The sequence below is a fragment of the Canis lupus genome, chromosome 13 (assembly GCF_003254725.2).
Source record: "Canis lupus dingo isolate Sandy chromosome 13, ASM325472v2, whole genome shotgun sequence".
In the NCBI taxonomy this organism is placed as follows: domain Eukaryota; kingdom Metazoa; phylum Chordata; class Mammalia; order Carnivora; family Canidae; genus Canis; species Canis lupus.
The window spans coordinates 22501980-22525754 of record NC_064255.1 but is presented as its reverse complement, the minus strand read 5'-3'; the positions used below and the strand labels follow the sequence as shown (position 1 = coordinate 22525754).

Here is a 23775-nt window from a genome sequence, read left to right as displayed (position 1 = left end):
ACATAAACTCCTAAACCCAAGCAATGACGAGACTTGTTCTCTTTTCCTTTCTGAGTCTCCCAGACATTCTGTCTACTATTTGCTGTTATGCATGCTACTCTATAAACTCTGCTTTCACTTTCTCTGGCTTGTGTTTGCTTTCTACCTCACGCAAAGCCACGGACCCTGTTGGCGGTCCCGCAGGACCCCACTCTGGGTCCTCACACTGGCCTCCCTGCATCAAAAAGATACTCAACATCACTAATCATTAAGGAAATGCAAATCAAAACTGTGAGATACCACTTCACACCCACTAGGTTGGCTTTTAGGAAGAAAAAAAGAAACAGAAAAGTAACAAGTACTGTTGAGGATATGGAGAAAGTAGAGCCTTTGCCCACAGCTGGTGGGAAGATAAAATGGTGCAGTCCTTATGGAAAGTGGTATGGTAATTCCTCAAAAAAATTAAACATTGCATTACTATATGATCCAACAATTCCATCACTGTGTCTATCTCTTCAAAAAAAAAAATTGAAAGTAGGGTCTCAAAGAGGTCTCGAAGAGATATTTGTATACTCATTTATAGCAGCGATTGTTCGCAATAGCCAACAGGTGAAATCAACCTGAGTGTCCATGAATGGATAAACAAAAAGTGGTGCACACATCCAATGGGGTGTTATTCGGCCTCATAGAGGAAGGGAATCCTGGCACATGCTACAACATGGATGAGCCTTGCAGACATTACTCTAAGTGAAACAAAAGGCACATACTGTATGATTCCACCCATATGAGGTACTTAGAGTTGTCAGATTCATAGAAAGTAGAATGGTGGTTGCTGGAGGTAGCAGAAGGGCATGGGAAGTTATCCGGTAAAGGGGACAGAGTTTTAGCTTTGCAAGATGAAAAATGTTCTGAAGATAGAGGATGGTGATTATTGTAGAACAAGGTGAATGTACTTAATGCCACAAAACTGTCCACTTAAAAATGGTTAAAATGGTAAATTTTAGGTTATGTGTGTTTCACTGATATTAAAAATAAGAAAAAGTTTTTTAAAAGAGAGATTTAAGTGACCTCAGGAAGGAAAATAGAGAACTTGCATCTGGAGATGCTCACTGCTTGATTTGGTTCTCAAATGCAGAGGCCTTGTCAAGGCATGAAATTCTCCCTGGGTTTCAGGTCCAACCTGAAGGAAGATACATCCTTACAAAGGGACTTGTGATGCCTGGTCCTTCACTGGCCAGAGGTGGAGAGATTCAGATAAGGGACTGGGAAAAAAAAAAAAACATGCCAATTCTGTAAGGTCCAGAAAAGCATCTCTGTCTCGATCAGGATTCGGTTCAGCGACATAAAACGGTGAAAGCAACAACTACCACCCCCAAATAACTGTGGCTTTAGAAAGATAGAGGTTAGTTTTGCTTTCATGTAGAAAGGTCTAGGAGATAGTCCCTGTGGGAATGGTTTGGTGACTCCACAATCAGCAGGGATCTGTACCCCTTCTATCTTTCTGCCCTACTACCTATGGCAGCTTCCACTGTCAAGGTTGCCTCAAGATCCTAGATAACTGGTGGAGCCCCAGCCATCACATCTACAGTTCAGGTGGGATGAAGGAGGAAGAAAAGGCACAATGGGTTTGTCAGCTGAGTCAACTCCCTTTAGTGAGATTTCCTGTATGCTCTTCCCACTGAGCTATGCTCACATAGCCGAGGCTACCGCTAAGAGCAAGGCATGACATGCTGCTTGAGCTTAGCACATTGCTGCCCTCAGACAGCTGGCCTTCGGTTACCAAAAAGGAAGCAGAAAATGGATATTTGGTATGCAGCTAGCAGTTTCTACCCTGCTTGTTTCTTCACATCCCTAACCTCCAAATAAGTTCTATGCCTGACTTAGAAAGAGCTCAGTTAAATGTCTGCATCGTTTTCTGCATTGGGGGTGTGGGGATTCTCACCACAAGAAGCAGCAAGATGAGACAAGAACATGGGAAAGATCTGGGGTAGCATGAAGGAGAGCTGCCTTTATATTCTCTCACCATCAAACTCAGTGCTTTAAGTAAGCAGAAAAAGAGACTCCAACCTGCATCCATGATGTTATGCAAAATACACTAGAAATATTTCAGGGGTTGTGGCTGAACCCCCGGGGCATGTTTGAACCTTAAAAAAATCATCAAAAAATTTTCTGACTAGGGTCAGTCTCACTCGCCTTGAGTCAATCATTAGGCAGCCTCTCTAGGAGAGCACAGTGCACAGGGACAGGAGGGAGGTGGGGAGGCTTTGGAGTTTAGACCTGCTACAAAGGAGCTTGGTCATCTCCGAAGCCCCTGGAGCTGTTTCCTTGTCTGCCCAATGGGACCTTTGGGAGAGTGAGTGGGTAAGCAGATGTATTACTTTGTAATCTGTAAGAGCACTCAGGGAACATTCGGTGTTTGTTACTCATGTAGTAAGTGATGATTCATTTGGATACTATGATATAGAAGAAAATACTGGACTTAAAAAAATGTTCTGCTCAGTTTCATCCCCATTAGAGGCCCACCAGCCACCACTCTGCACTGCCCAAACTCCCACAATCCTACAAGATGGACATCATCTTCATCTTATACATAGGAGATTCAGAGTTGTTGAGCAACTCGGCCAAGGTCACACAGCTAATGTCTGTGCTCTGGCTTCTATGCCACTATCTCAGCCTCCAAAGCCCATTTTCTTTCTTCTGGTGAGATTCAGAGAAAAATAGGATGCTTTTTTCTCAAATGGCCCTTCATAAATGAGGAAGAGCAGAGACACGTGTTATCTCTCAATTTGGGAGGAGCTAGTGCTGCCTTCAAGGAAAGCTGAACTTCAGAGGCCGGTCTAGAAACTCCTAGGGCAATCGTGGAGGAGGAACTGGGAGTCTTTCCCCTACCAGCTCTGAATGCCCTTCATCCATCCACCATGCTTGAGAGGATTTTAATGAGTCAGGGAAGGATGGAGCACAGTCCTTCCTTTTCCCTGAGACACTTGTCACTTGAGAGGCTAAACAACAAATGGAAACATCTTGTTCCAGAGAGAATAGTGTCTGCGGAGCCTCCTTCTTTCATGTACCATAATTAGTAATCATCCCAGCTTTCAAAGCTCTGCTGAAATGGCTTCCAAATTGGGCCGAATCACAATGCCTGGCTGATGCTCATGTGGTAGCCAAAATAAGGCCTCCCACTCCCAAAACAAAGTTCACGTCCTCATCCCCAGAGCCTGGGAATATGTTACTTTACAAGGCGAAAGGGTCTTTGCAGATGTGGTTAAGGACCTTGAGATGGGGGGAGATTTTCCTGGATTGCCTGGGTGAGTCCAGTGTAATCTCATGCATCTTTCAAAGCTAGAACCTTGGGCCGCCTGGATGGTGCAGTGGTTGAGCACATGTGCCTTTCGCTCAGGACGTGATCCTGGAGTGCTGGGATCGGGTCCCATATCCGGCTCCCTGTAGGGAGCCTGCTTCTCCCTCTGCCTGTGCCTCTGCCTCTCTCTTTCTGTGTCTCTCATGAATAAATAAATAAAATCTAAAAAAAACCAAAACAAAACAAAAGCAAGAACCTGCCCAGCTATAGTCAGAGGGGCCTGTGACTACAGGAGAAAGACTGATGTAACAGAGATGTAACATTGAAGGTGGAAGAAGGAGCCACGAGCCAAGGAGTGCAGACAGCCTCTAGAAGCGGGAGGAGGCGAGGAGAAAGATGGACCCCCCCCCCGCCCCCACAAAGCCTCCAGGAGGGAAGGCAGCTCTGATTTTTTTGTTCAGTGATCCGTTCTGAACTTCTGACTGATAGAACTGTCTGATACATTCAATCCATGGAGTTTGTTATAATTGGTTACAGCAGCAATAGGAAACAAAGACACTCAGGAGTATTCCTGGCTGAGAAGTGTCTTAGCCTATGTGCAAGAACATTCCTAAAGCATAGGTCTGATCCTCTTCCCTCACTTCCCATATCCAATTAGACTCCACATTCTGTTGATTCTACCCATAGAAATGATGCCTGTTCCCCTAGGGGTAATCCTTTTGAGAACTGGCTTCATGCCAGGCACATGTGAGACAGTCTTCACATACCTTTCCTGCAAACTTCATGGTTCTTGTCAAATAGTGGTGATTCCTTTGTATTAGGTGAGAAATTAGGACTCAGAGTGAACTGCCCAGATAGAAATGGTGCATCTAGTATTCAAAATTCCTTGTCCTCTCTGGCAGGCACCTGGGTGGTAGACAGATTCTCACCAACATACTAGATAATTTGGCTTTTCCTCTCCAACTCCTTGGACTTATCTCTGGCACGGGTTCTTGCCTTCCTCCAGGGTTTTGGCCACTGCTTCCTAAGACATCCCCCTCACCCCTGGATCTCATCCTCATGAATCCATCCAATGCACCATATACGGAATAACTTCTCTAATATGCAGACCTGTTCTTGAGACTTCTCTGCCCAAACCCTCCTTGAGGACCCCACTTTGTGCTACATAAAGTTCAGCTTCTTAGCACGGCATTCAAAGTCCCTCACAATCTGGCTCTGAGGTCAACCCATCCCTTCAAGCTCTCTACAGAACAGATCCACCAACATGTTAATTTTGCACCAGAATATGCCATGGCCTTTTCATCACTGTATATACAAATGCCATCATGACAGAAAAGGATGTGAAGTTATCTGCCTCAGGTCACACAGCTTGTATGAAGCTGAGTCAATACTAGACTTCAAATTCCCTAGTAGACCACCCTAGAGCTTTAAAGAGCTAATCTTTGATCCCTCCACTTCCCTCCTCTGAGTTCATTACTGAGTGAAAACAGCTATCCTGTCTTGTAGGAAGGACTAGAGTACCTCCAATTTGCACTTCACATGAAAAAAAAAATCCAATCACGTCTCTCCACTGCTTAAAAATCCTTTGCCACCCATTGCTTTTAAAACAAAGACCCAGACTCTTAAGGATGTGACCTTACATGACTTTACAGCCCCACCACTGCACCCTCTGTCTCTTACTATAAGACCCACCCTCTTTCAGACTCCTTCCTGTGCCTCACTCTCTGACACCTCAGGGCCTTTGCATGTGCTATCTTCTCTGTCAGGACTGCTCTTCTTTTCCATTTTCCTTATCCTTCTTCTCCCTCCAGCCATTCCTTCCCCAGGAAGTCCCCCTGACTGCCAAACTGAGTGTGGGCCCTCCATGAGATGCTCTTTCTATTCCCAACACTTTCCTCAGTCAGTAATTATCTATGTATGTGATTATTTGATCAATGTCTTCTCTTCATGAAACTCTACGCTCTACTACAGCAGGGATTTACTTTATATGATTGTGTACTTTTGTGTAGCCAGTGTTGATCACAGCACCAGGAATGAGGATAATTCCTCATAATTATCAATAATTATCCTTTGGATATCCTTTGGAGCTCAATAATTATCCTTTGGATGAATAAATACCAATGACCCCAGCTGTGAAGTCAATCCCTTAATTTCCAGTTATGTGTTTTAAGGGAAAGAGCAAGGAAGTTACCAAATGTTTTAACTACTGGAGACATGGAATTGGATATCTTCCTCTGGGTTGTTCGTTTGGTGATGGTGGTGTTGCTGGTATTGACTTTTTTTGCTTAGTTTGGAGGAAAGGATTCAAATATTGTAAAATAATAATAATAACAATAAAACTGCTCTGAAACAGATTTAAGCTGGAAGAAAAACTCTAACCTGTCAATGAACAAATTTAATATTTTTCAAGAACATGAGTAGGGACTCACAGCAACTTGGGAAATGGGTTTTTGCTTTTTAATTTAAAAAAGTTTTTAGTCTGTATTATCTTTAGGGACAAGACTGCAAAATTAGGCCCAGAACATTATTTTATTTATTTTTTTACATGCAGGACGGACCATAAGTGATAACCTATGTATAGAACACCAGACATAGCTGATTCCAAAATTATCCTTGCTTGCCACTTCTTCTCACACATTTCGTATGATGCCATCTGATCTGAAAGTGTTTCAAATACTTCTGCTAAAGGCTTTTCAGCATTCGGACATCTTTTGGAACCAAAGCAAAGTCGATGAATTCTATTTAACTTTGAAGGATTTTCAATTTTTAGCTTTTTTGTGTGTGTGTGGATTTGAACAAAATGCATTATTTTGTCAAAATTTATCATTTTACTATTCAGAATCCAGCAGAAAGTATAATACCTTATTTCTAATTCTATCCTAAAATAATGGTGTTCATCTCCTCTTAAATGACACCACAGATGTATGTTGTCCTTTTTCTTAAACCTCATGCATGAAACACATTTCTTACTCAGTGCCCTTCTTGGATGCCCCATAAATAAACGTAAAAACCATACCTTGAGGAGCATGTAAAATCCATGGAGAAGGGGCTAGGTTTGTCTTATCTCTGCTGCATCCCCACTGCCCAATACATAAGAGACACTCGATAAAAATTTTTAAATGAACACATTTAAATCTATGTTTATTAAATTCTTACATTAAAAATAACATATTTATTTTAGAAGTTTTAGGAAAAACAAGAAAAAAAAAGATACTGCTATCTGGAGATAATCACTATTAACATTTTGGCATATCCCCCCAGGCTTTACCTATGCATGTATACATATTTTCTTTTTATATCATGCTGTACATACAGTTTTCTAGCATGTATTTTTTTACTTACAGTGAACTCAATGTATACATTTCATGCCATCAAGTGATTTTGACTCCACCATTACTGGTGCCTGTGTTATTCTACAGCAAGAATAAGCACAGTTTATGTAACTAATCCTGCTAGGAACGTGGCCAATGCCAAAAAATGCTCTATTTTTCATCACTTCAGGAAAATAGGGCATTATAGTTACGAGGCAGTGAGTACCTAGGACCAGAATTCAATGAACAACACTGAGTCTAAAATCACACAGAACATGCTTCAATCTTATTTTGATCAGCGAGGAACATTCTAGAATGACTTTCCATGTGAAAGTAAATATCCTTCATTTTAGAGGAGTTATATATGTGCAAGATGATCTAAAGAAAGCCGTTGCCCAGGTACTTCTGGTGTTGAGAAGGGAACCCCAACCCAGTCTCCTCAATACTGCCCAATGACCCCTCATGTTTGAAAGAACAAATGGTTGCCATATTTATTTGTGTATGAGACCACACACTCTAATTCTTTTGTTTTCTTATTTTGACTGAGAACACCAGCCCTCACTTCCACTCTCTGCTTTAGATGGGGAGGAGGATCTAGATAGTGTACTTTGAAATCAAAGGTTTTCACAAAAAAAAAAAAACAAAAAACAAAAAACTTGACCCCATCTGACAAGTACATAGGTTATTATTTCTGGGACTGCTTTTTACATTAATTTGTGCTTAAGAGTTATGATAGTACCTACTACATACGGTGGTAAGGCTAAGTGCTGAATTGTGCTAAGGATGGTGGTCATTCATAGCATGATCTATGGGAACACCATATTTAGTGGGGCTTACATATCTGGGTAAAGAGAGTTCCTACTGGTATCATGGGGGTCCCCCCTAATACACACATACACAAATTATATTTCATATTTATAAAATTCCCACTTGGGAATTATATTAATGAGCATAAATCCAAATGGATTTCTCCAGAACTCATTACTATTATTGAACATGCTCTATAAGTGGTGACTTTAATGGAAAACCAACAAAAAGATGTATTTTAGGTGATAAAAATTTCCTTCAAACCAGTTTCACAGCCTGAATAAGTGAGTGTGTTCTCTAAACTGTAAGGCTTAAACAAGGTTAAAATATATGGGGCAGGTTGAATGTCTAGCAATTTGCTAAAATGTTTTCAGTTTATTTGCTGTACAAATTTTATTTAAAAGAAAGTGCTTCCAATAAATCTCAGACCAAGAATTAGACCTCTCAGAATAAAACCGATTACATAAAGAAAACATTCACCTAAGTCAATTTGAGGTCACCATTGATTACTCTGAGGCAAAGGAGTCATCATTTCATGCTGTCCATGGGTGAAAACATGGCTTAAGGCTTTTGAGTTTGAAAGGTGGTGGCAGGGTTTGGGGCAGGTTGGTGAGGCTCCTTTTCCATTTCCTCCAAGAAGGGTTGCTCTGTCCTTAGAGGGGCTGGTTCTTCAACCTTTTGGGCTCATCTCCTTAGGACCCAGCACAGTGCCTGCACACAGCACATGCTCTTAAATATTTAGAGATGAGGAAGAAGAGAGAATAAGTGGAACAGGGAGGGGCCTGGGTCCTCCATGATTCTTTAGGAGCCCACGACGATCTTTCGGCTGATGGCTCCGGGCAAGGTATAGATGAAGAGGACCAGGAAGATGATGAGGATGATCAGAATGAAACCAATGATGATGTATTTTTTGTAATTCTTCCAGATGAGGTGGTACAGGCACTTGAAGGGGCTCACGAACCAGGAGAAGGAGGTATCTGGGCGGCTACAAGGGAAGCGAGAGAAAATCAGGAAAGGGACCATGATTCCAATCTATGGGATTCTTCAGACCTCAGGAAATATTTCTATTCCCTCTTTCTAGAGGCCCACAAGGGGATGCCTGGGAATGGGAGAAGTCCATGTTGCCTTGAAGCAGAAGCGATCCAACATTTTGGGTGATGACTCCTACACCATTTTAAAGCTTGGTCTGGAGGAGGGCAAGAGTCTGACTGCTCTATGTTAGTCCAACCCTGACCACCTCAAGCCTCACTCCTTCCATGAATTCGTTCTTGACCACCTTGCCCATAAAGATCCCCCTCCTTCCAAGTTCCTATCTCATCTATCACTTGACGTTAGCTCCCTTTTGAACCTAACATGCTGGTCTTCCATATTCTGTTAACTGTTTTATGAGTCTGTGTTTTCCCTAAACAGATTGGAAGCTCTTAGAAGATAGAACTTGTATCTTACAAGTTCTTCAGTGTTCTTCAAAGTGTTGTAGTTGTTTTTTAAGTAGGTTCACATTGTAGGAGCTTAACGAGTAATTTTGAAATAATGAATAAGTCAGTATCCATTATGTTCCTTTTTTTTTTTTAAGGTTCTTTATTTATTTATTCATGAGAGACACAGAGAGAGAGGCAGAGACAAAGGCAGAGGGAGAAGCAGGCCCCCTGTGGGGAGCCCGATGTGGGACTGGATTCTAGGACACCGGGATCATAGTCTGTGCTGAAGGCAGACACTTAACCACTGAGCCACCCAGGTGTCCCTCCATTATGTTTCTAACACTAGTTGAAAAGTAGGTAGAGAAGGGACCACTCATCTTGAGACATTTGGGATCTCAGGAAGGATAAGACCAACACAATTTGAAGGAGTATTTTGTATACATACTTCATATCCACATATATTTACTTTTTAATTTTTATATAACCATAGATTAAGCTGATTTGGGCAACCCTTTCTTCTAGTAATTCTACTTCTGGGAATTTATTTTAAAGTAATAACTTCTAGGGACACCTGGGTGGCTCAGAGGTTAAGTGTCTGCCTTTGGCTCAGGGAGTGATCCTGGAGACCCGGGATGGAGTCCCACATCGAGCTCTCTGCATGGAGCCTGCTTCTCCCTCTGCCTATGTCTCTGTCTCTCTCTCTCTCTTTGTCTTTCATGAATAAATAAATAAAATCTTAAATAAATAAATAAATAAATAAATAAATAAATAACTTAGAAAAGAGAAATATTTTCATCATATTGCAATAATGGAAAAAGGTAGAGGTAAATTAAATATCCAGTTCTAGTGTGGTGAGCAAGTCAATTCTGGGCACCAAGTCTATGGAATATTCCACAGGTATTTAAAAAATCCTAATTATGACCACTGTGGCAACAAAGCAAAACTTGGCAGCACAGGATAAATGAAACATTAAGACAATCCTGTATGCATGATACAAAAACAAGTAGGAAAAATTCCCGTGGAATTCATATTCACATAAAAAAAAGTAGAGAAAATATACAAAATTATTCTAGAAATGCTCATGTGGCAGTTGCAGAAAAGTACTCCCTCCATTTTCTTTCTTTTTTTTAATTTTTATTTATTTATGATAGTCACAGAGAGAGAGAGAGGCAGAGACACAGGCAGAGGGAGAAGCAGGCTCCATGCACCGGGAGCCTGATGTGGGATTCGATCCTGGGCCTCCAGGATCGCGCCCTTGGCCTAAGGCAGGCGCCAAACCGCTGCGCCACCCAGGGATCCCTCCCTCCATTTTCCAAACAGTCTATATTGTTTTGAGAATATTTCTCAATTCTAGCAACAAAAAGCTACCTGGATTGGAATGTACCTGCTAGCTGCCTCCTTGTGACTCAGTTCTCCCAGAGGGGCCCTCTAGACAAATAACCTGTCCTCTGCTACGGCGACTACAAAGGGCCTTTCCCATGCTTTTACCCACAACCCCACTCACTTGGGCTTGGCCAGGGGCTCTGGCTCTTTCCGGGCTTTTCCAACAGGATTTTTCTCCGCTTCTTCTGCTGTCACTAAGTGGAACTCGGCTTCAACCTTGCCCTGTACAAAGACAAAAGTTTCCGTTTCTAAGTCATGAAGACCTGCTGGGAGCAATGCTAACCTTCTAGAAGTGTACAGTGTGGGGGAATGCCAGGGAGTATTTTGGCTATCCTGCTGCTTTATTTTGAGAAAAACTGTTACCTTTTTGGTTCTGGGAGAAGCCATTTTTTATGACCAATTGTAAAAGCTCTGAAATGATGTTGCTGTTGAGTTTTATGAAGGAAGAGGTCTCATATGTAGACACACATGTCCTTGGTTGCCTGTGCTATTTTGTCTGTACTCGTTCAATCAAAACCTGATTATATAGAAACTCAATAGCAATTAGAAAAGGTACTAATTACCTGAGTGATAGAACCCTTTTGAATCTGCTACAGTCTTTTTTCTCTGCCAGTGATTCTCCAGAGGAAATTGGTAGGTGGGGCCCTACATTTGCCAAATGGCTTTTCTGTCACCCTTCTTTGTTTCTGTTGTCTCCACAAATTGCTTCAAAATTATTCTTCTATTCTTGCACTTCCTCTTTCCTTCTCCTTCAATAAGCAGCAGCCCCTCTGGTTTGAAAATGGTGTCATGTGCTTCTTCAGAGTGCTGTGCCAGTTATTAGCACTGATGTAAGCCTTGGGGTTTCAAAGGGGGAGACAGGACCACTGCAAAAGGTAAGGGTTGCTGTTTCTTGTTCATTCACTCATTCACTACTTTTGGAGACCCCCTATATGCTGGGTACTATTCTAGATCCTGGGGACTTAATGATTAAGAAAAATGGGATCCTTGATCTCCTGGAGCTCAAGTTCTTGGTGAAGAAGGCCCTCTCTCTGCTTCTTTGGTTTTATGGATTGAGATTCGAGGTAATAGGAGAGGGATAGAACCGGTGGAGGACTAGAGCATCACGGAAGTATTTTAGACTGATGATTGTCATTAAAGCTTGTCTTTTAAAATTACATGTGGATGGGGCATAATCTGATTTCCTATCCTGGTGAAAAGATGAAAGGTTCTGATGAACCAATGGGCCTGTGTTAACTTATCCATTCATGCCCCAAAAGCTAGGACTTCTTAACAAGAAGATGGTTGCTGGCAACCATGAAAATGTAATTATGGGAGAAAGTGAAAAAGAGCAGTGTATCTGGGGTGTGGTTGAAGCCAGAGAATAGACGCAGTGGCATGGTTGTCTGAATTAGTAAAGAAATACAGTGGGCTTATTACTACAATGCAGTGAAGTCATGAGTTCAAATCTAGGGAGTCCCATCCATTCTTTAGACTACAATTCTGGCCCAATTAAGAATGCATTACATGTCCTATGGTCTAGAAACATTCTTTTAAAAAATATATATATATAGTCTCTTATTTCTATTTTATCCATACACAAATATACACACATATTTTTATTTGTTATTTTTTTAAGATTTATTTATTTATTTATGATAGACACACAGAGAGAGAGAGAGAGGCAGAAACACAGGAGGAGGGAGAAGCAGGCTCCATGCCGGGAGCCCGACGCGGGACTCGATCCCGGGACTCCAGGATCGCACCCTGGGCCAAAGGCAGGCGCCAAACCGCTGAGCCACCAGGGATCCCCTACACACATATTTTTAAAGAAATGTTTATATATATATATATATATATATATATATATATATATATATATAGTCTCTTATTCCTATTGACAAATCTTGGCCCTATGGGTAATGACTTACATATATAAGTACTCAGTAAATATTTGGAAATCAGGAAAGAAGGAATATAAAGCTGTTGTCCACTCCACTCCACCTCTACCAACAGTGGAGTCACAGTACTATAACTCTAACTGTAACTGCAATATTTATTGAATGCCTGCTTTGCCTACATTCCTTCAATTGACCTATCAATAAATCATAGCGACAAGCAAGTTAGGTCACCTCTTTTTGATGGAAAAATGAAGGAGGGGAAGTTAAATAACTTCCCCAGGGTCACACAGGGAGTAAGCCATCCAACTGGAACTTGAACTGAGGTCTGTGTGATGCCAAAGCTCATGCTCTTTCCATGATAGCGGGCTGCCTCCCAACTCATTCATGCATTTGCCAGATAGTCAGATTAGAAGATTTGCAAGGACCTTCCTAACTCTAACATGAGATGATTGGCTTATTGTCATCATAATTAACACTTGAAGGCATTTGTCTTCTTTCGCCTCAGATTCCATACCTGTTAAATGGTCAGATGTGCTTTAAGGCAACTTATGGCTATAACTTCTAGGTTTCATGAAAGGCAGGAGATCCTGCAAAGCTTGAGGGATGGAAGAAACCCAAGAGGCAGCCTACAACTCATGGCAGAGGGGCTTCCAATATGCAAAAAGGGCTTATTCCCAGAGGTCTTCCAGAGATAACCTAATCTCTACTGAGTAGTATATTTATAAGCTAGCAGTCTCATCCAAATCCTTTGTATTTAAAAAAGCCATCTGAAGGGCTGCTAACCAATTGCTGAGCTCGAGAATGTTAGAGGACAAAAGTTAGGACCAGAGTAAGAGGATCACAGCTGCTTCTTTGTTGTCCACTCCTTGACAATAAGCTCAGCCACAGTTCTGTACAACTTGCATGTGCTTCACACATACATCATTCCATTTAAACCTTCTGACAACCAGCAAAATGGACAATACTTTTATTCCCATTTTATAGCTGAGGAAAACAAGGCTTGAAGATGTTAGCCAACTTGTATTACAAAACCAGGATTTGTATTGAGATACTATGACACCAAACCGCATCGTCTGCTATTCACTGTACTCAGGGTGCCCGTCTTTGTGGAAGAAAAGAAGCAAGCTATACATTTAACAGTGAGGAAATGCACCTTTTTTGAAATGTTCAAGAGAAGCTCCAAAATCCTTGCCATGGCCCTGGCAGTATAATATGTTTTTGGCTTTCATCCAAGGGTAGCTTATGGATTGCTATCATGTAGCATAGCATAGGGTAAGAGTCAGGTGAATAGGATTTGGTGCAGAAAGATCTGCATTTGAAACTGGGCTTTACTTCTTACTAACTGTGTGGCCTTGGGTGAGTTACCTCAGTCTTTCTGTCCTGGAGATGTTAATAGCATGCACCCCACAGATTTGCTTTGACAAATAAATAAAATAACATATATACAGTGCTCAGCCTGGTGCCTGGTAAATAGTAAAGTCTTAAGAGTTTATAGTTGCTACCTTCCACACTATTTCATGGATGGAAACACATAATTTGATAGGAAAAATCTGCCCATATAGAAAATACCCAGGGAAAACCCACTTCCCACAGGAAAAAAAAAAAAAAAAAAAAAAAACAAAGTAAAGGGAAGCAGAGAATATGAAATTAATTCCACCCTAGGCACAGGAGTCATTGATTATTACCATGAAGAGCCTTGCCCCTACCTCACTGCCTTGCTTGAGTGGTTGCAAAGCAGTTTTTCTGATAGCACTCAGGCAGCAGCAAGGAAATGTTTACTGACATATTCTGATAAATACCACTCCTCTCTCCATCTCTCTCCACACAGAGGGTTTCTAGCTTTATTTTAATTATTGATATTCAACCAAGCACCAAGGTGAGGTCTTAAAGCTAATAATATCCTCCAAATGTAATATTAAATCAGAGCTAGAAGAAAAAAACCCGGACAGTTTGAGAGACTATCTATTAACCTGATGACATCTGTGGATGGAAGAAAATGACCAGGGAAGGTCCTGAAAGAACTAGATTTGTTGCACTAAGTGTGTTATTATTTTTTTTTTTTTTATGATAGTCACACACAGAGAGAGAGAGAGAGAGGCAGAGACACAGGCAGAGGGAGAAGCAGGCTCCATGCACCGGGAGCCCGATGTGGGATTCGATCCCGAGTCTCCAGGATCACGCCCTGGGCCAAAGGCAGGCGCCAAACTGCTGCGCCACCCAGGGATCCCCACTAAGTGTGTTATTAATGGGCTTCGAACATCACTATGCTCAGAGAGTGGATCTCTGGGGAGGGGTATAGGTCCTTTAGGTCAGATATGCCTCCTTCAGAGATAATTATTGCTTATTAAAACACAACTCTCACTGGTATAAGGTATTCTCATACATCAATGGTAGGGATATGTGCTGGCAAAGTCTTTAAAATTTTTTTTTAAATTTATTTATGATAGTCACAGAGAGAGAGAGAGAGAGAGAGAGAGAGAGGCAGAGACACAGGCAGAGGGAGAAGCAGGCTCCATGCACCGGGAGCCCGACGTGGGATTCGATGCCGGGTCTCCAGGATCGCGCCCTGGGCCAAAGGCAGGCGCTAAACCGCTGTGCCACCCAGGGATCCCTGGCAAAGTCTTTTAGGAGGAGGGACACACATAGGTATATGCGCACATATTATGCATGCATACACATAATGTCCATGTAAGTGTATGTGTATTACCTTTTATACTCTAGACCTAGGCATGACCTAGACATGCCATTTCTGAGCAGATAAATTAAGGAAATAATTCAAAATTCATAGAAAGCTTAATATGCAAATCAGTCATTCTGTCAGATGTTCAAATTGTCTTATTTGTCACAATGATAGGTCCCAGGTTTATCTTGGGTTCTATCTGTCCTAGACCTGGAGTCAGCCAAAGACACTTGGTTCTTTCAGGAGAGATCGGTATTTAGATATAAGGATCCAGATGCTAGGAGTCTTCTTGCTACTTGGTGATTTTTACTTCTAGGTCCTTTCAGTGAACAGAGCTAGAAAAAATATTTTTTAAATCCATAAGTCCATAGTGATACTGTGGAAAAAATGCAAGAGAAAAAAAATCTCATTTACCACCATTGGAGGTATCTCTCATACCCATTCTTGATTCTACAGTGCGGTAATTGATAGAGAGAATTAGACATTTATCTTGTCTTTTTTTTTTTTTTGAGGAGATGGTGACCATAATTTATTTCCATTTGTTGAGAGGAAGCTCTTTTTAACCGATAAATTCTTATTAATAGATGGAGAAAGAATGATAGACATAGATGATGGGGATATATAGATAGATGAATGGATGGATGGATAGCTTGCTAGCTAGATGACAGGCAGATAAATGGATAGAGATAGATGGATGGCAGGAAAGAAGGACAGAGGAATAGGTAAAGAAGGAAGAAATGATTAGAAAAATCATTTTGCAACACCAATGAAATAATTAATGATCACCATTAGGTAAAAAGTGGTCGCAGGATAGGAATTTCCCAGAGTGCCAAAGTGTCACCCACTGGTTACTTGTTAATTACAAAGAGGAAAATGTGCCTCTACAATGAAGAGACCTCATGGTCACCGACATGATCAAGTGAGTAAATACAGCATCACCCTAGTGAGGCTGTCTGAGGGCATGTGCCTCCTGCCATAATTCAATATGAAAGAAACAGGATCAGGTCTTAAGTATTCTTACCAAAACTGCTTAACTGATCCTGATAATGTTGTTATACCTAACTTCTAGTTCACAAGAAATACAGGGTCCAGAGAATAGATAAGCTACATCATGAGAAAACAACTGGACAATTCAGGCTAGTTTCATCAGATAGGTATTATCATAGGGGGAAAAATGGTGGAAGACCATTCTAAAACAAAATAGACCAAAGAGACAAAATAACCAAAGGTAACTCATGAACTATATGACGGAATCTTGTTTTGAAAAAAAGAAACAGCTATAAAATACATTTTTGTATCCTGCCATGCTACCGAATTGCTGTATTAGTTCTAGCAATCTTGGGGTGGAGACTTTTGGGTTTTCTATGTAGAGTATCATGTCATCGGCGAAGAGGGAGAGTTTGACTTCTTCTTTGCCAATTTGAATGCCTTTAATGTCTTTTTGTTGTCTGATTGCTGAGGCTAGGACTTCCAGTACTATGTTGAATAGCAGTGGTGAGAGTGGACATCCCTGTCTTGTTCCTGATCTTAGGGGAAAGGCTCCCAATGCTTCCCCATCGAGAATGATATTTGCTGTGGGCTTTTCATAGATGGCTTTTAAGATGTCGAGGAATGTTCCCTCTATCCCTACAGCAATTTGGTAGCGTGGCAGGATACAAAATCAATGCCCAGAAATCAGTGGCATTTCTATACACTAACAATGAGACTGAAGAAAGAGAAATTAAGGAGTCAATCCCATTTACAATTGCACTCAAAAGCATAAGATACCTAGGAATAAACCTAACCAAAGATGTAAAGGATCTATACCCTCAAAACTATAGAACACTTCTGAAAGAAATTGAGGAAGACACAAAGAGATGGAAAAATATTCCATGCTCATGGATTGGCAGAATTAATATTGTGAAAATGTCAATGTTACCCAGGGCAATATACACGTTTAATGCAATCCCTATCAAAATACCATGGACTTTCTTCAGAGAGTTAGAACAAATTATTTTAAGATTTGTGTGGAATCAGAAAAGACCCCGAATAGCCAGGGGAATTTTAAAAAAGAAAACCATATCTGGGGGCATCACAATGCCAGATTTCAGGTTGTACTACAAAGCTGTGGTCATCAAGACAGTGTGGTACTGGCACAAAAACAGACACATAGATCAGTGGAACAGAATAGAGAATCCAGAAGTGGACCCTGAACTTTATGGTCAACTAATATTCGATAAAGGAGGAAAGAACACGTGTTGAATCTAGACGGTGGAAATGGTTGACCATTGTCCTATTCTTTCAACTTTTCCATCTTAACTTTTTTAAGTGAATAAATGTTTAGGAACAAACGATGATTAAACTGGCATTTCTGTTTTGAGAATACAAAGATTGATAATACATTGATAACATAACACAGGGAATGCTCTTTAGAACACCCCCCCCACACACAGAAGCACTATGTTTAATATGGAATGATCACTACTATGCAAAATTAACCAAAATTTATGCAAATTGGGCATAACCAAAACATTAGCAATGGTTTGCTTTGGGTGGTACGCAGTGGGTGCTATTCTCTTCCTTCTATAATCTTGTTTTTTTAATTTCCTGTAAATGTATATTACCTACACTTTCTTTAAATAATCTTCACGTGAAAATACTTACCCACTCTGCTCCTAGAGAATCTGAATTTGCCACGTACTTACTATTTAGACCATTCATGTCCTCAGCTAAGCTGTGAACTTCTTCATGCCAGAAATTTGTCTTATTCACTGTTAAAACTTTACTGCCTGGTGTATGAGTGTGTAGCCACAGTAGCTACGATGACTGTTTTTCACATTAAACTGGAAGCACAGAAACCTCCCTTTAATTAATATGGCAAAGTCAATTCAATGCCCAGAAATCAGTGGCATTTCTATACACTAACAATGAGACTGAAGAAAGCAGAAATTAAGGAGTCAATCCCATTTCATTGCACTCAAAAGCATAAGATTCCTAAATAAACCTAACCAAGATGTAAAGATCCACACCCTCAAAACTATAGAACACTTCTTGAAAGAAATTGAGGAAGACACAAAGAGATGGAAAATATTCCATGCTCATGGATTGGCAGAATTAATATTGTGAAAATGTCAATGTTACCCAGGGCACATATACACGTTTAATGCAAACCCTATCAAAATACCATGGACTTTCTTCAGAGAGTTAGAACAAATTATTTTAAGATTTGTGTGGAATCAGAAAAGACCCCGAATAGCCAGGGGAATTTTAAAAAAGAAAACCATATCTGGGGGCATCACAATGCCAGATTTCAGGTTGTACTACAAAGCTGTGGTCATCAAGACAGTGTGGTACTGGCACAAAAACAGACACATAGATCAGTGGAACAGAATAGAGAATCCAGAAGTGGACCCTGAACTTTATGGTCAACTAATATTCGATAAAGGAGGAAAGACTATCTATTGGAAGAAAGACAGTCTCTTCAATAAATGGTGCTGGGAAAATTGGACATCCACATGCAGAGGAATGAAACTAGACCACTCTCTTTCACCATACACAAAGATAAACTCAAAATGGATGAAAGATCTAAATGTGAGACAAGATTCCATCAAAATCCTAGAGAAGAACACAGGCAACACCCTTTTTGAACTCGGCCACAGTAACTTCTTGCAAGATACATCCACGAAGGCAAAAGAAACAAAAGCAAAAATGAACTATTGGGACTTCATCAAGATAAGAAGCTTTTGCACAGCAAAGGATACAGTCAACAAAACTAAAAGACAACCTACAGAATGGGAGAAGATATTTGCAAATGACATATCAGATAAAGGGCTAGTTTCCAAGATCTATAAAGAACTTATTAAACTCAACACCAAAGAAACAAACCATCCAATCATGAAATGGGCAAAAGACATGAAGAGAAATCTCACAGAGGAAGACATAGACATGGCCAACATGCATATGAGAAAATGCTCTGCATCACTTGCCATCAGGGAAATACAAATCAAAACCACAATGAGATACCACCTCACACCAGTGAGAATGGGGCAAATTAACAAGGCAGGAAACAACAAATGTTGGAGAGGATGCGGAGAAAAGGGAACCCTCATACACTGTTGGTGGGAATGTGAACTGGTGCAGTCACACTGGAAAAGTGTGTGGAGGTTCCTCAAAGAGTTAAAAATAGACCTGCCCTACGACCCAGCAATTGCACTGCTGGGGATTTACCCCAAAGATACAGATGCAGTGAAATGCCGGGACACCTGCACCCCGATGTTTATAGCAGCAATGGCCACGATAGCCAAACTGTGGAAGGAGCCTCGGTGTCCAACGAAAGATGAATGGATAAAGAAGATGTGGTTTATGTATACAATGGAATATTACTCAGCCATTAGAAATGACAAATACCCACCATTTGCTTCAACGTGGATGGAACTGGAGGGTATTATGCTGAGTGAAGTAAGTCAGTCGGAGAAGGACAGACATTATATGTTCTCATTCATTTGGGGAGTATAAATAATAGTGAAAGGGAATATAAGGGAAGGGAGAAGAAATGTGTGGGCAATATCAGAAAGGGAGACAGAACGTAAAGACTGCTAACTCTGGGAAACGAACTAGGGGTGGTAGAAGGGGAGGAGGGCGGGGGGTGGGAGTGAATGGGTGACGGGCACTGGGGGTTATTCTGTGTGTTAGTAAATTGAACACCAATAAAAAATAAATTAAAAAAATATTTTTATATGAGGGTAATAGGGTACCGTTCTTATAGATGAGAAATGAATATGGTAGGGATATCAGATTAGGTAATCATTATTAAATTCTTATATGTGATGATGGCTCTGTTGTTATGTACAAGAGTGTCCATATTCTTAGGAGATGCGTGCTAAAGTATTCAGAAATTGTTAAAAAGAAGACCACAGGCTCATGATGGAGTTACTCAGGTTAAGGCCTCATGTCAACAAACCAAGATTTAATACCTACTACCCTAATTTAACCTTTAGGCAGCGAACATGGAATTTCAACCTGGAAATTTACATATAGGCACCCTTTCATTCCTCTTAGGAGAGCACCTTGCCCAAATAATGCATTCCTTGCTAATAAATTCTTTTCTTTATGCCCTCTTTTTGCCTTTAAAAGCTTTCCTTTTGTTTACCTTGGGGGAGTTCCCCTTTACTTGCTAGATGGGATGCTACCCTATTCATGAATTGTTTAATAAAGCCAATTAGATCCTCAAATTTACTCAAAATTACTTTTTTATTTTTTAGCAAGGTATAGTATTTAGACTGTGTACAGTTTACTCTTAAACAGTTCAGCCAATGAGTATGTGTGCAGGGGGAGGTGAGACCATATACTCACATATATAGACAAAATCAGTATAGCAAAATATTAACAAGTGTTGAATCTAGACGGTGGAAAATGGTTGACCATTGTCCTATTCTTTCAACTTTTCCATCTTAACTTTTTTAAGTGAATAAATGTTTAAGGAACAAAACGATGATTAAACTGGCATTTCTGTTTTGAGAATACAAAGATTGATAATAACATTGATAACATAACACAGGGAAATGCTCTTTAGAACACCCCCCCACACACAGAAGCACTATGTTTAATATGGAATGATCACTACTATGCAAAATTAACCAAAATTTATGCAAATTGGGCATAACCAAAACATTAGCAATGGTTTGCTTTGGGTGGTACGCATGTGGGTGCTATTTCTTTCCTTCTATAATCTTGTGTCTTTTTAATTTCCTGTAAATGTATATTACCTACACTTTCTTTAAATAATCTTCACGTGAAAATACTTACCCACTCTGCTCCTAGAGAATCTGAATTTGCCACGTACTTACTATTTAGACCATCTATGTCCTCAGCTAAGCTGTGAACTTCTTCATGCCAGAAATTTGTCTTATTCACTGTTAAAACTTTACTGCCTGGTGTATGAGTGTGTAGCCACAGTAGCTACTGATGACTGTTTTTCACATTAAACTGGAAGCACAGAAACCTCCCTTTTAATTAATATTGAGAAAATGTCAATGTTACCCAGGGCAATTTACACAATTAATGCAATCCTTATCAAAATACAATGGGCTTTCTTCAGAGAGATGGAACAAATCATCTTAGGATTTGTGTGGAATCAGAAAAGACCCCGAATAGCCAGGGGAATATTGAAAAAGAAAAGCATAGCTGGGGGCATCATAATGCCAGATTTCAGGTTGTACTACAAAGCTGTGGTCATCAAGACCGTGTGGTACTGACGCAAAACAGACACATAGATCAATGGAACAGAATAGAGAATCCAGAAGTGGACCTTCAATTTTATGGTCAACTAATATTCGACAAAGCAGGAAAGACTATCCACTGGAAAAAAGACAGTCTCTTCAATAAATGTGCTGGGAAAATTGGACATCCGCATGCAGAAGAATGAAACTAGACTATTCTCTTTCACCATACACAAAGATAAACTCAAAATGGATGAAAGATCTAAATGTCAGACAAGATTCCTTCAAAATCCTAGAGGAGAACACAGGCAACACCCTTTTTGAACTTGGCCACAGTAATTTCTTGCAAGATACATCCACGAAGGCAAGAGAAACAAAAGCAAAAATGAATTATTGGAACTTCATCAAGATAAGAAGCTTCTGCACGGCAAAAGAAACAGTCAACAAAACTCAAAGACAACCTACAGAATGGGAGAAGATATTTGCAAATGATCTATCAGATAAAGGGCTAGTATCCAAGATCTATAAAGAACTTATTAAACTCAACACCACACATTTCTTCTCCCTTCTCTTATATTCCCTTTGACTATTATTTATATTCCCCAAATGAATGAGAACATATAATGTTTGTCCTTCTCCGACTGACTTACTTCACTCAGCATAAAAATATCAGAAAGGGAGACAGAACGTAAAGACTGCTAACTCTGGGAAACGAACTAGGGGTGGTAGAAGGGGAGGAGGGCGGGGGGTGGGAGTGAATGGGTGACGGGCACTGGGGGTTATTCTGTATGTTAGTAAATTGAACATCAATAAAAAAAATAAATTAGGAGGGAGGAGCAAGATGGCGGAAGAGTAGGGTCCCCAAATCACCTGTCTCCACCAAACTACCTAGAAAACCTTCAAATTATCCTGAAAATCTATGAATTCGGCCTGAGATTTAAAGAGAGACCAGCTGGAATGCTACAGAGAGAAGAGTTCGCGCTTCTATCAAGGTAGGAAGACGGGGAAAAAGAAATAAAGACACAAAGGCCTCCAAGGGGGAGGGGCCCCGCGAGGAGCCGGGCTGAGGCCGGGGCGAGTGTCCCCAGGACAGGAGAGCCCCGTCCCGGAGGAGCAGGAGCTGCACCGACCTTCCGGGGGGGAAAGGGGCTCGTGGGGAGTTGGAGCAGGACCCAGGAGGGCGAGGATCTCCTCGGGCTCCCTGGGACAGTAACAGAGCAACTGCGCGCCCAGGAGAGTGTGCCGAGCTCCCTAAGGGCTGCAGCGCGCACGGCGGGACCCGGAGCAGCTCGGAGGGGCTTGGGCGGCGGCTCCGCGGAGGGGGCTGCGCGGCTCGGGAGCGCGAATCCACCAGCGCAGGCCCCGGAGCACAGGGCGCCGGGACACAGCCCAGGATCCCGCCTCCCCCGGGACAGGCAGAGGCCGGGAGGGCCCAGGACAGCGAGGACGCTCCTGACCCAGGTGAGCAGATCAGCGGCCCCGCCCCGGAGCCTCCAGGCCCTGCAGACGGAGTTCCTGCCGGAGCTGAATCCAGGTTTCCAGAGCTGCCCCGCCACTGGGGCTGTTCCTCCTGCGGCCTCACGGGGTTAACAACCCCCACCGAGCCCTGCACCAGGCAGGGGCACAGCAGCTCCCCCAACTGCTAACACCTGAAAATCAGCACAGCAGGCCCCTCCCCCAGAACACCAGCTAGACGGACAACTTCCAGGAGAAGCCAAGGGACTTAAAGTACACAGAATCAGAAGATACTCCCCGGTGGTTCTTTTTTTGTTTGTTTGTTTGTTTTTTGTTTTTGTTTTGTTTTGCTTTTTGATTTGTTTCCTTCCCCCACCCCCTTTTTTTCTCCTTTCTTTTTCTTTCTCTTTTTCTTCTTTTTTTTTTCCCGTTTTTTTTTCTCTTTTTCTTCCCTTTTTTTTTTTCTTCTCTTTCTCTTTTCTTTCCTTCTTTCTCTCCTCTCTTTTTCTCTTTTTCCCAATACAACTTGCTTTTGGCCACTCTGCACTGAGCAAAATGACTAGAAGGAAAACCTCACCTCAAAAGAAAGAATCAGAAACAGTCCTCTCTCCCACAGAGTTACAAAATCTGGATTACAATTCAATGTCAGAAAGCCAATTCAGAAGCACTATTATACAGCTACTGGTGGCTCTAGAAAAAAGTATAAAGGACTCAAGAGACTTCATGACTGCAGAATTTAGAGCTAATCAGGCAGAAATTAAAAATCAATTGAATGAGATGCAATCCAAACTAGAAGTCCTAACGACGAGGGTTAACGAGGTGGAAGAACGAGTGAGTGACCTAGAAGACAAGTTGATAGCAAAGAGGGAAACTGAGGAAAAAAGAGACAAACAATTAAAAGACCATGAAGATAGATTAAGGGAAATAAACGACAGCCTGAGGAAGAAAAACCTACGTTTAATTGGGGTTCCCGAGGGCGCCGAAAGGGACAGAGGGCCAGAATATGTATTTGAACAAATTCTAGCTGAAAACTTTCCTAATCTGGGAAGGGAAACAGGCATTCAGATCCAGGAAATAGAGAGATCCCCTCCTAAAATCAATAAAAACCGTTCAACACCTCGACATTTAATTGTGAAGCTTGCAAATTCCAAAGATAAGAAGATCCTTAAAGCAGCAAGAGACAAGAAATCCCTGACTTTTATGGGGAGGAGTATTAGGGTAACAGCAGACCTCTCCACAGAGACCTGGCAGGCCAGAAAGGGCTGGCAGGATATATTCAGGGTCCTAAAGGAGAAGAACATGCAACCAAGAATACTTTATCCAGCAAGGCTCTCATTCAAAATGGAAGGAGAGATAAAGAGCTTCCA

The 23775-nt window shown here is 41.3% G+C and overlaps 1 protein-coding gene across 1 annotated transcript in view; it reads right to left on the bottom strand.

The window, feature by feature from the left end:
• Nucleotides 1-6389: 6389 nt before the first annotated feature.
• Nucleotides 6390-23775, bottom strand: part of FER1L6 (fer-1 like family member 6) — a 163153-nt gene continuing 145767 nt past the window's right edge. The window contains 2 exon segments of the mRNA XM_035697460.2: nt 6390-8380; nt 10318-10418. Of these exon segments, the coding sequence (XP_035553353.2) occupies nt 8197-8380; nt 10318-10418 (285 nt within the window). The 3' untranslated portion in view covers nt 6390-8196.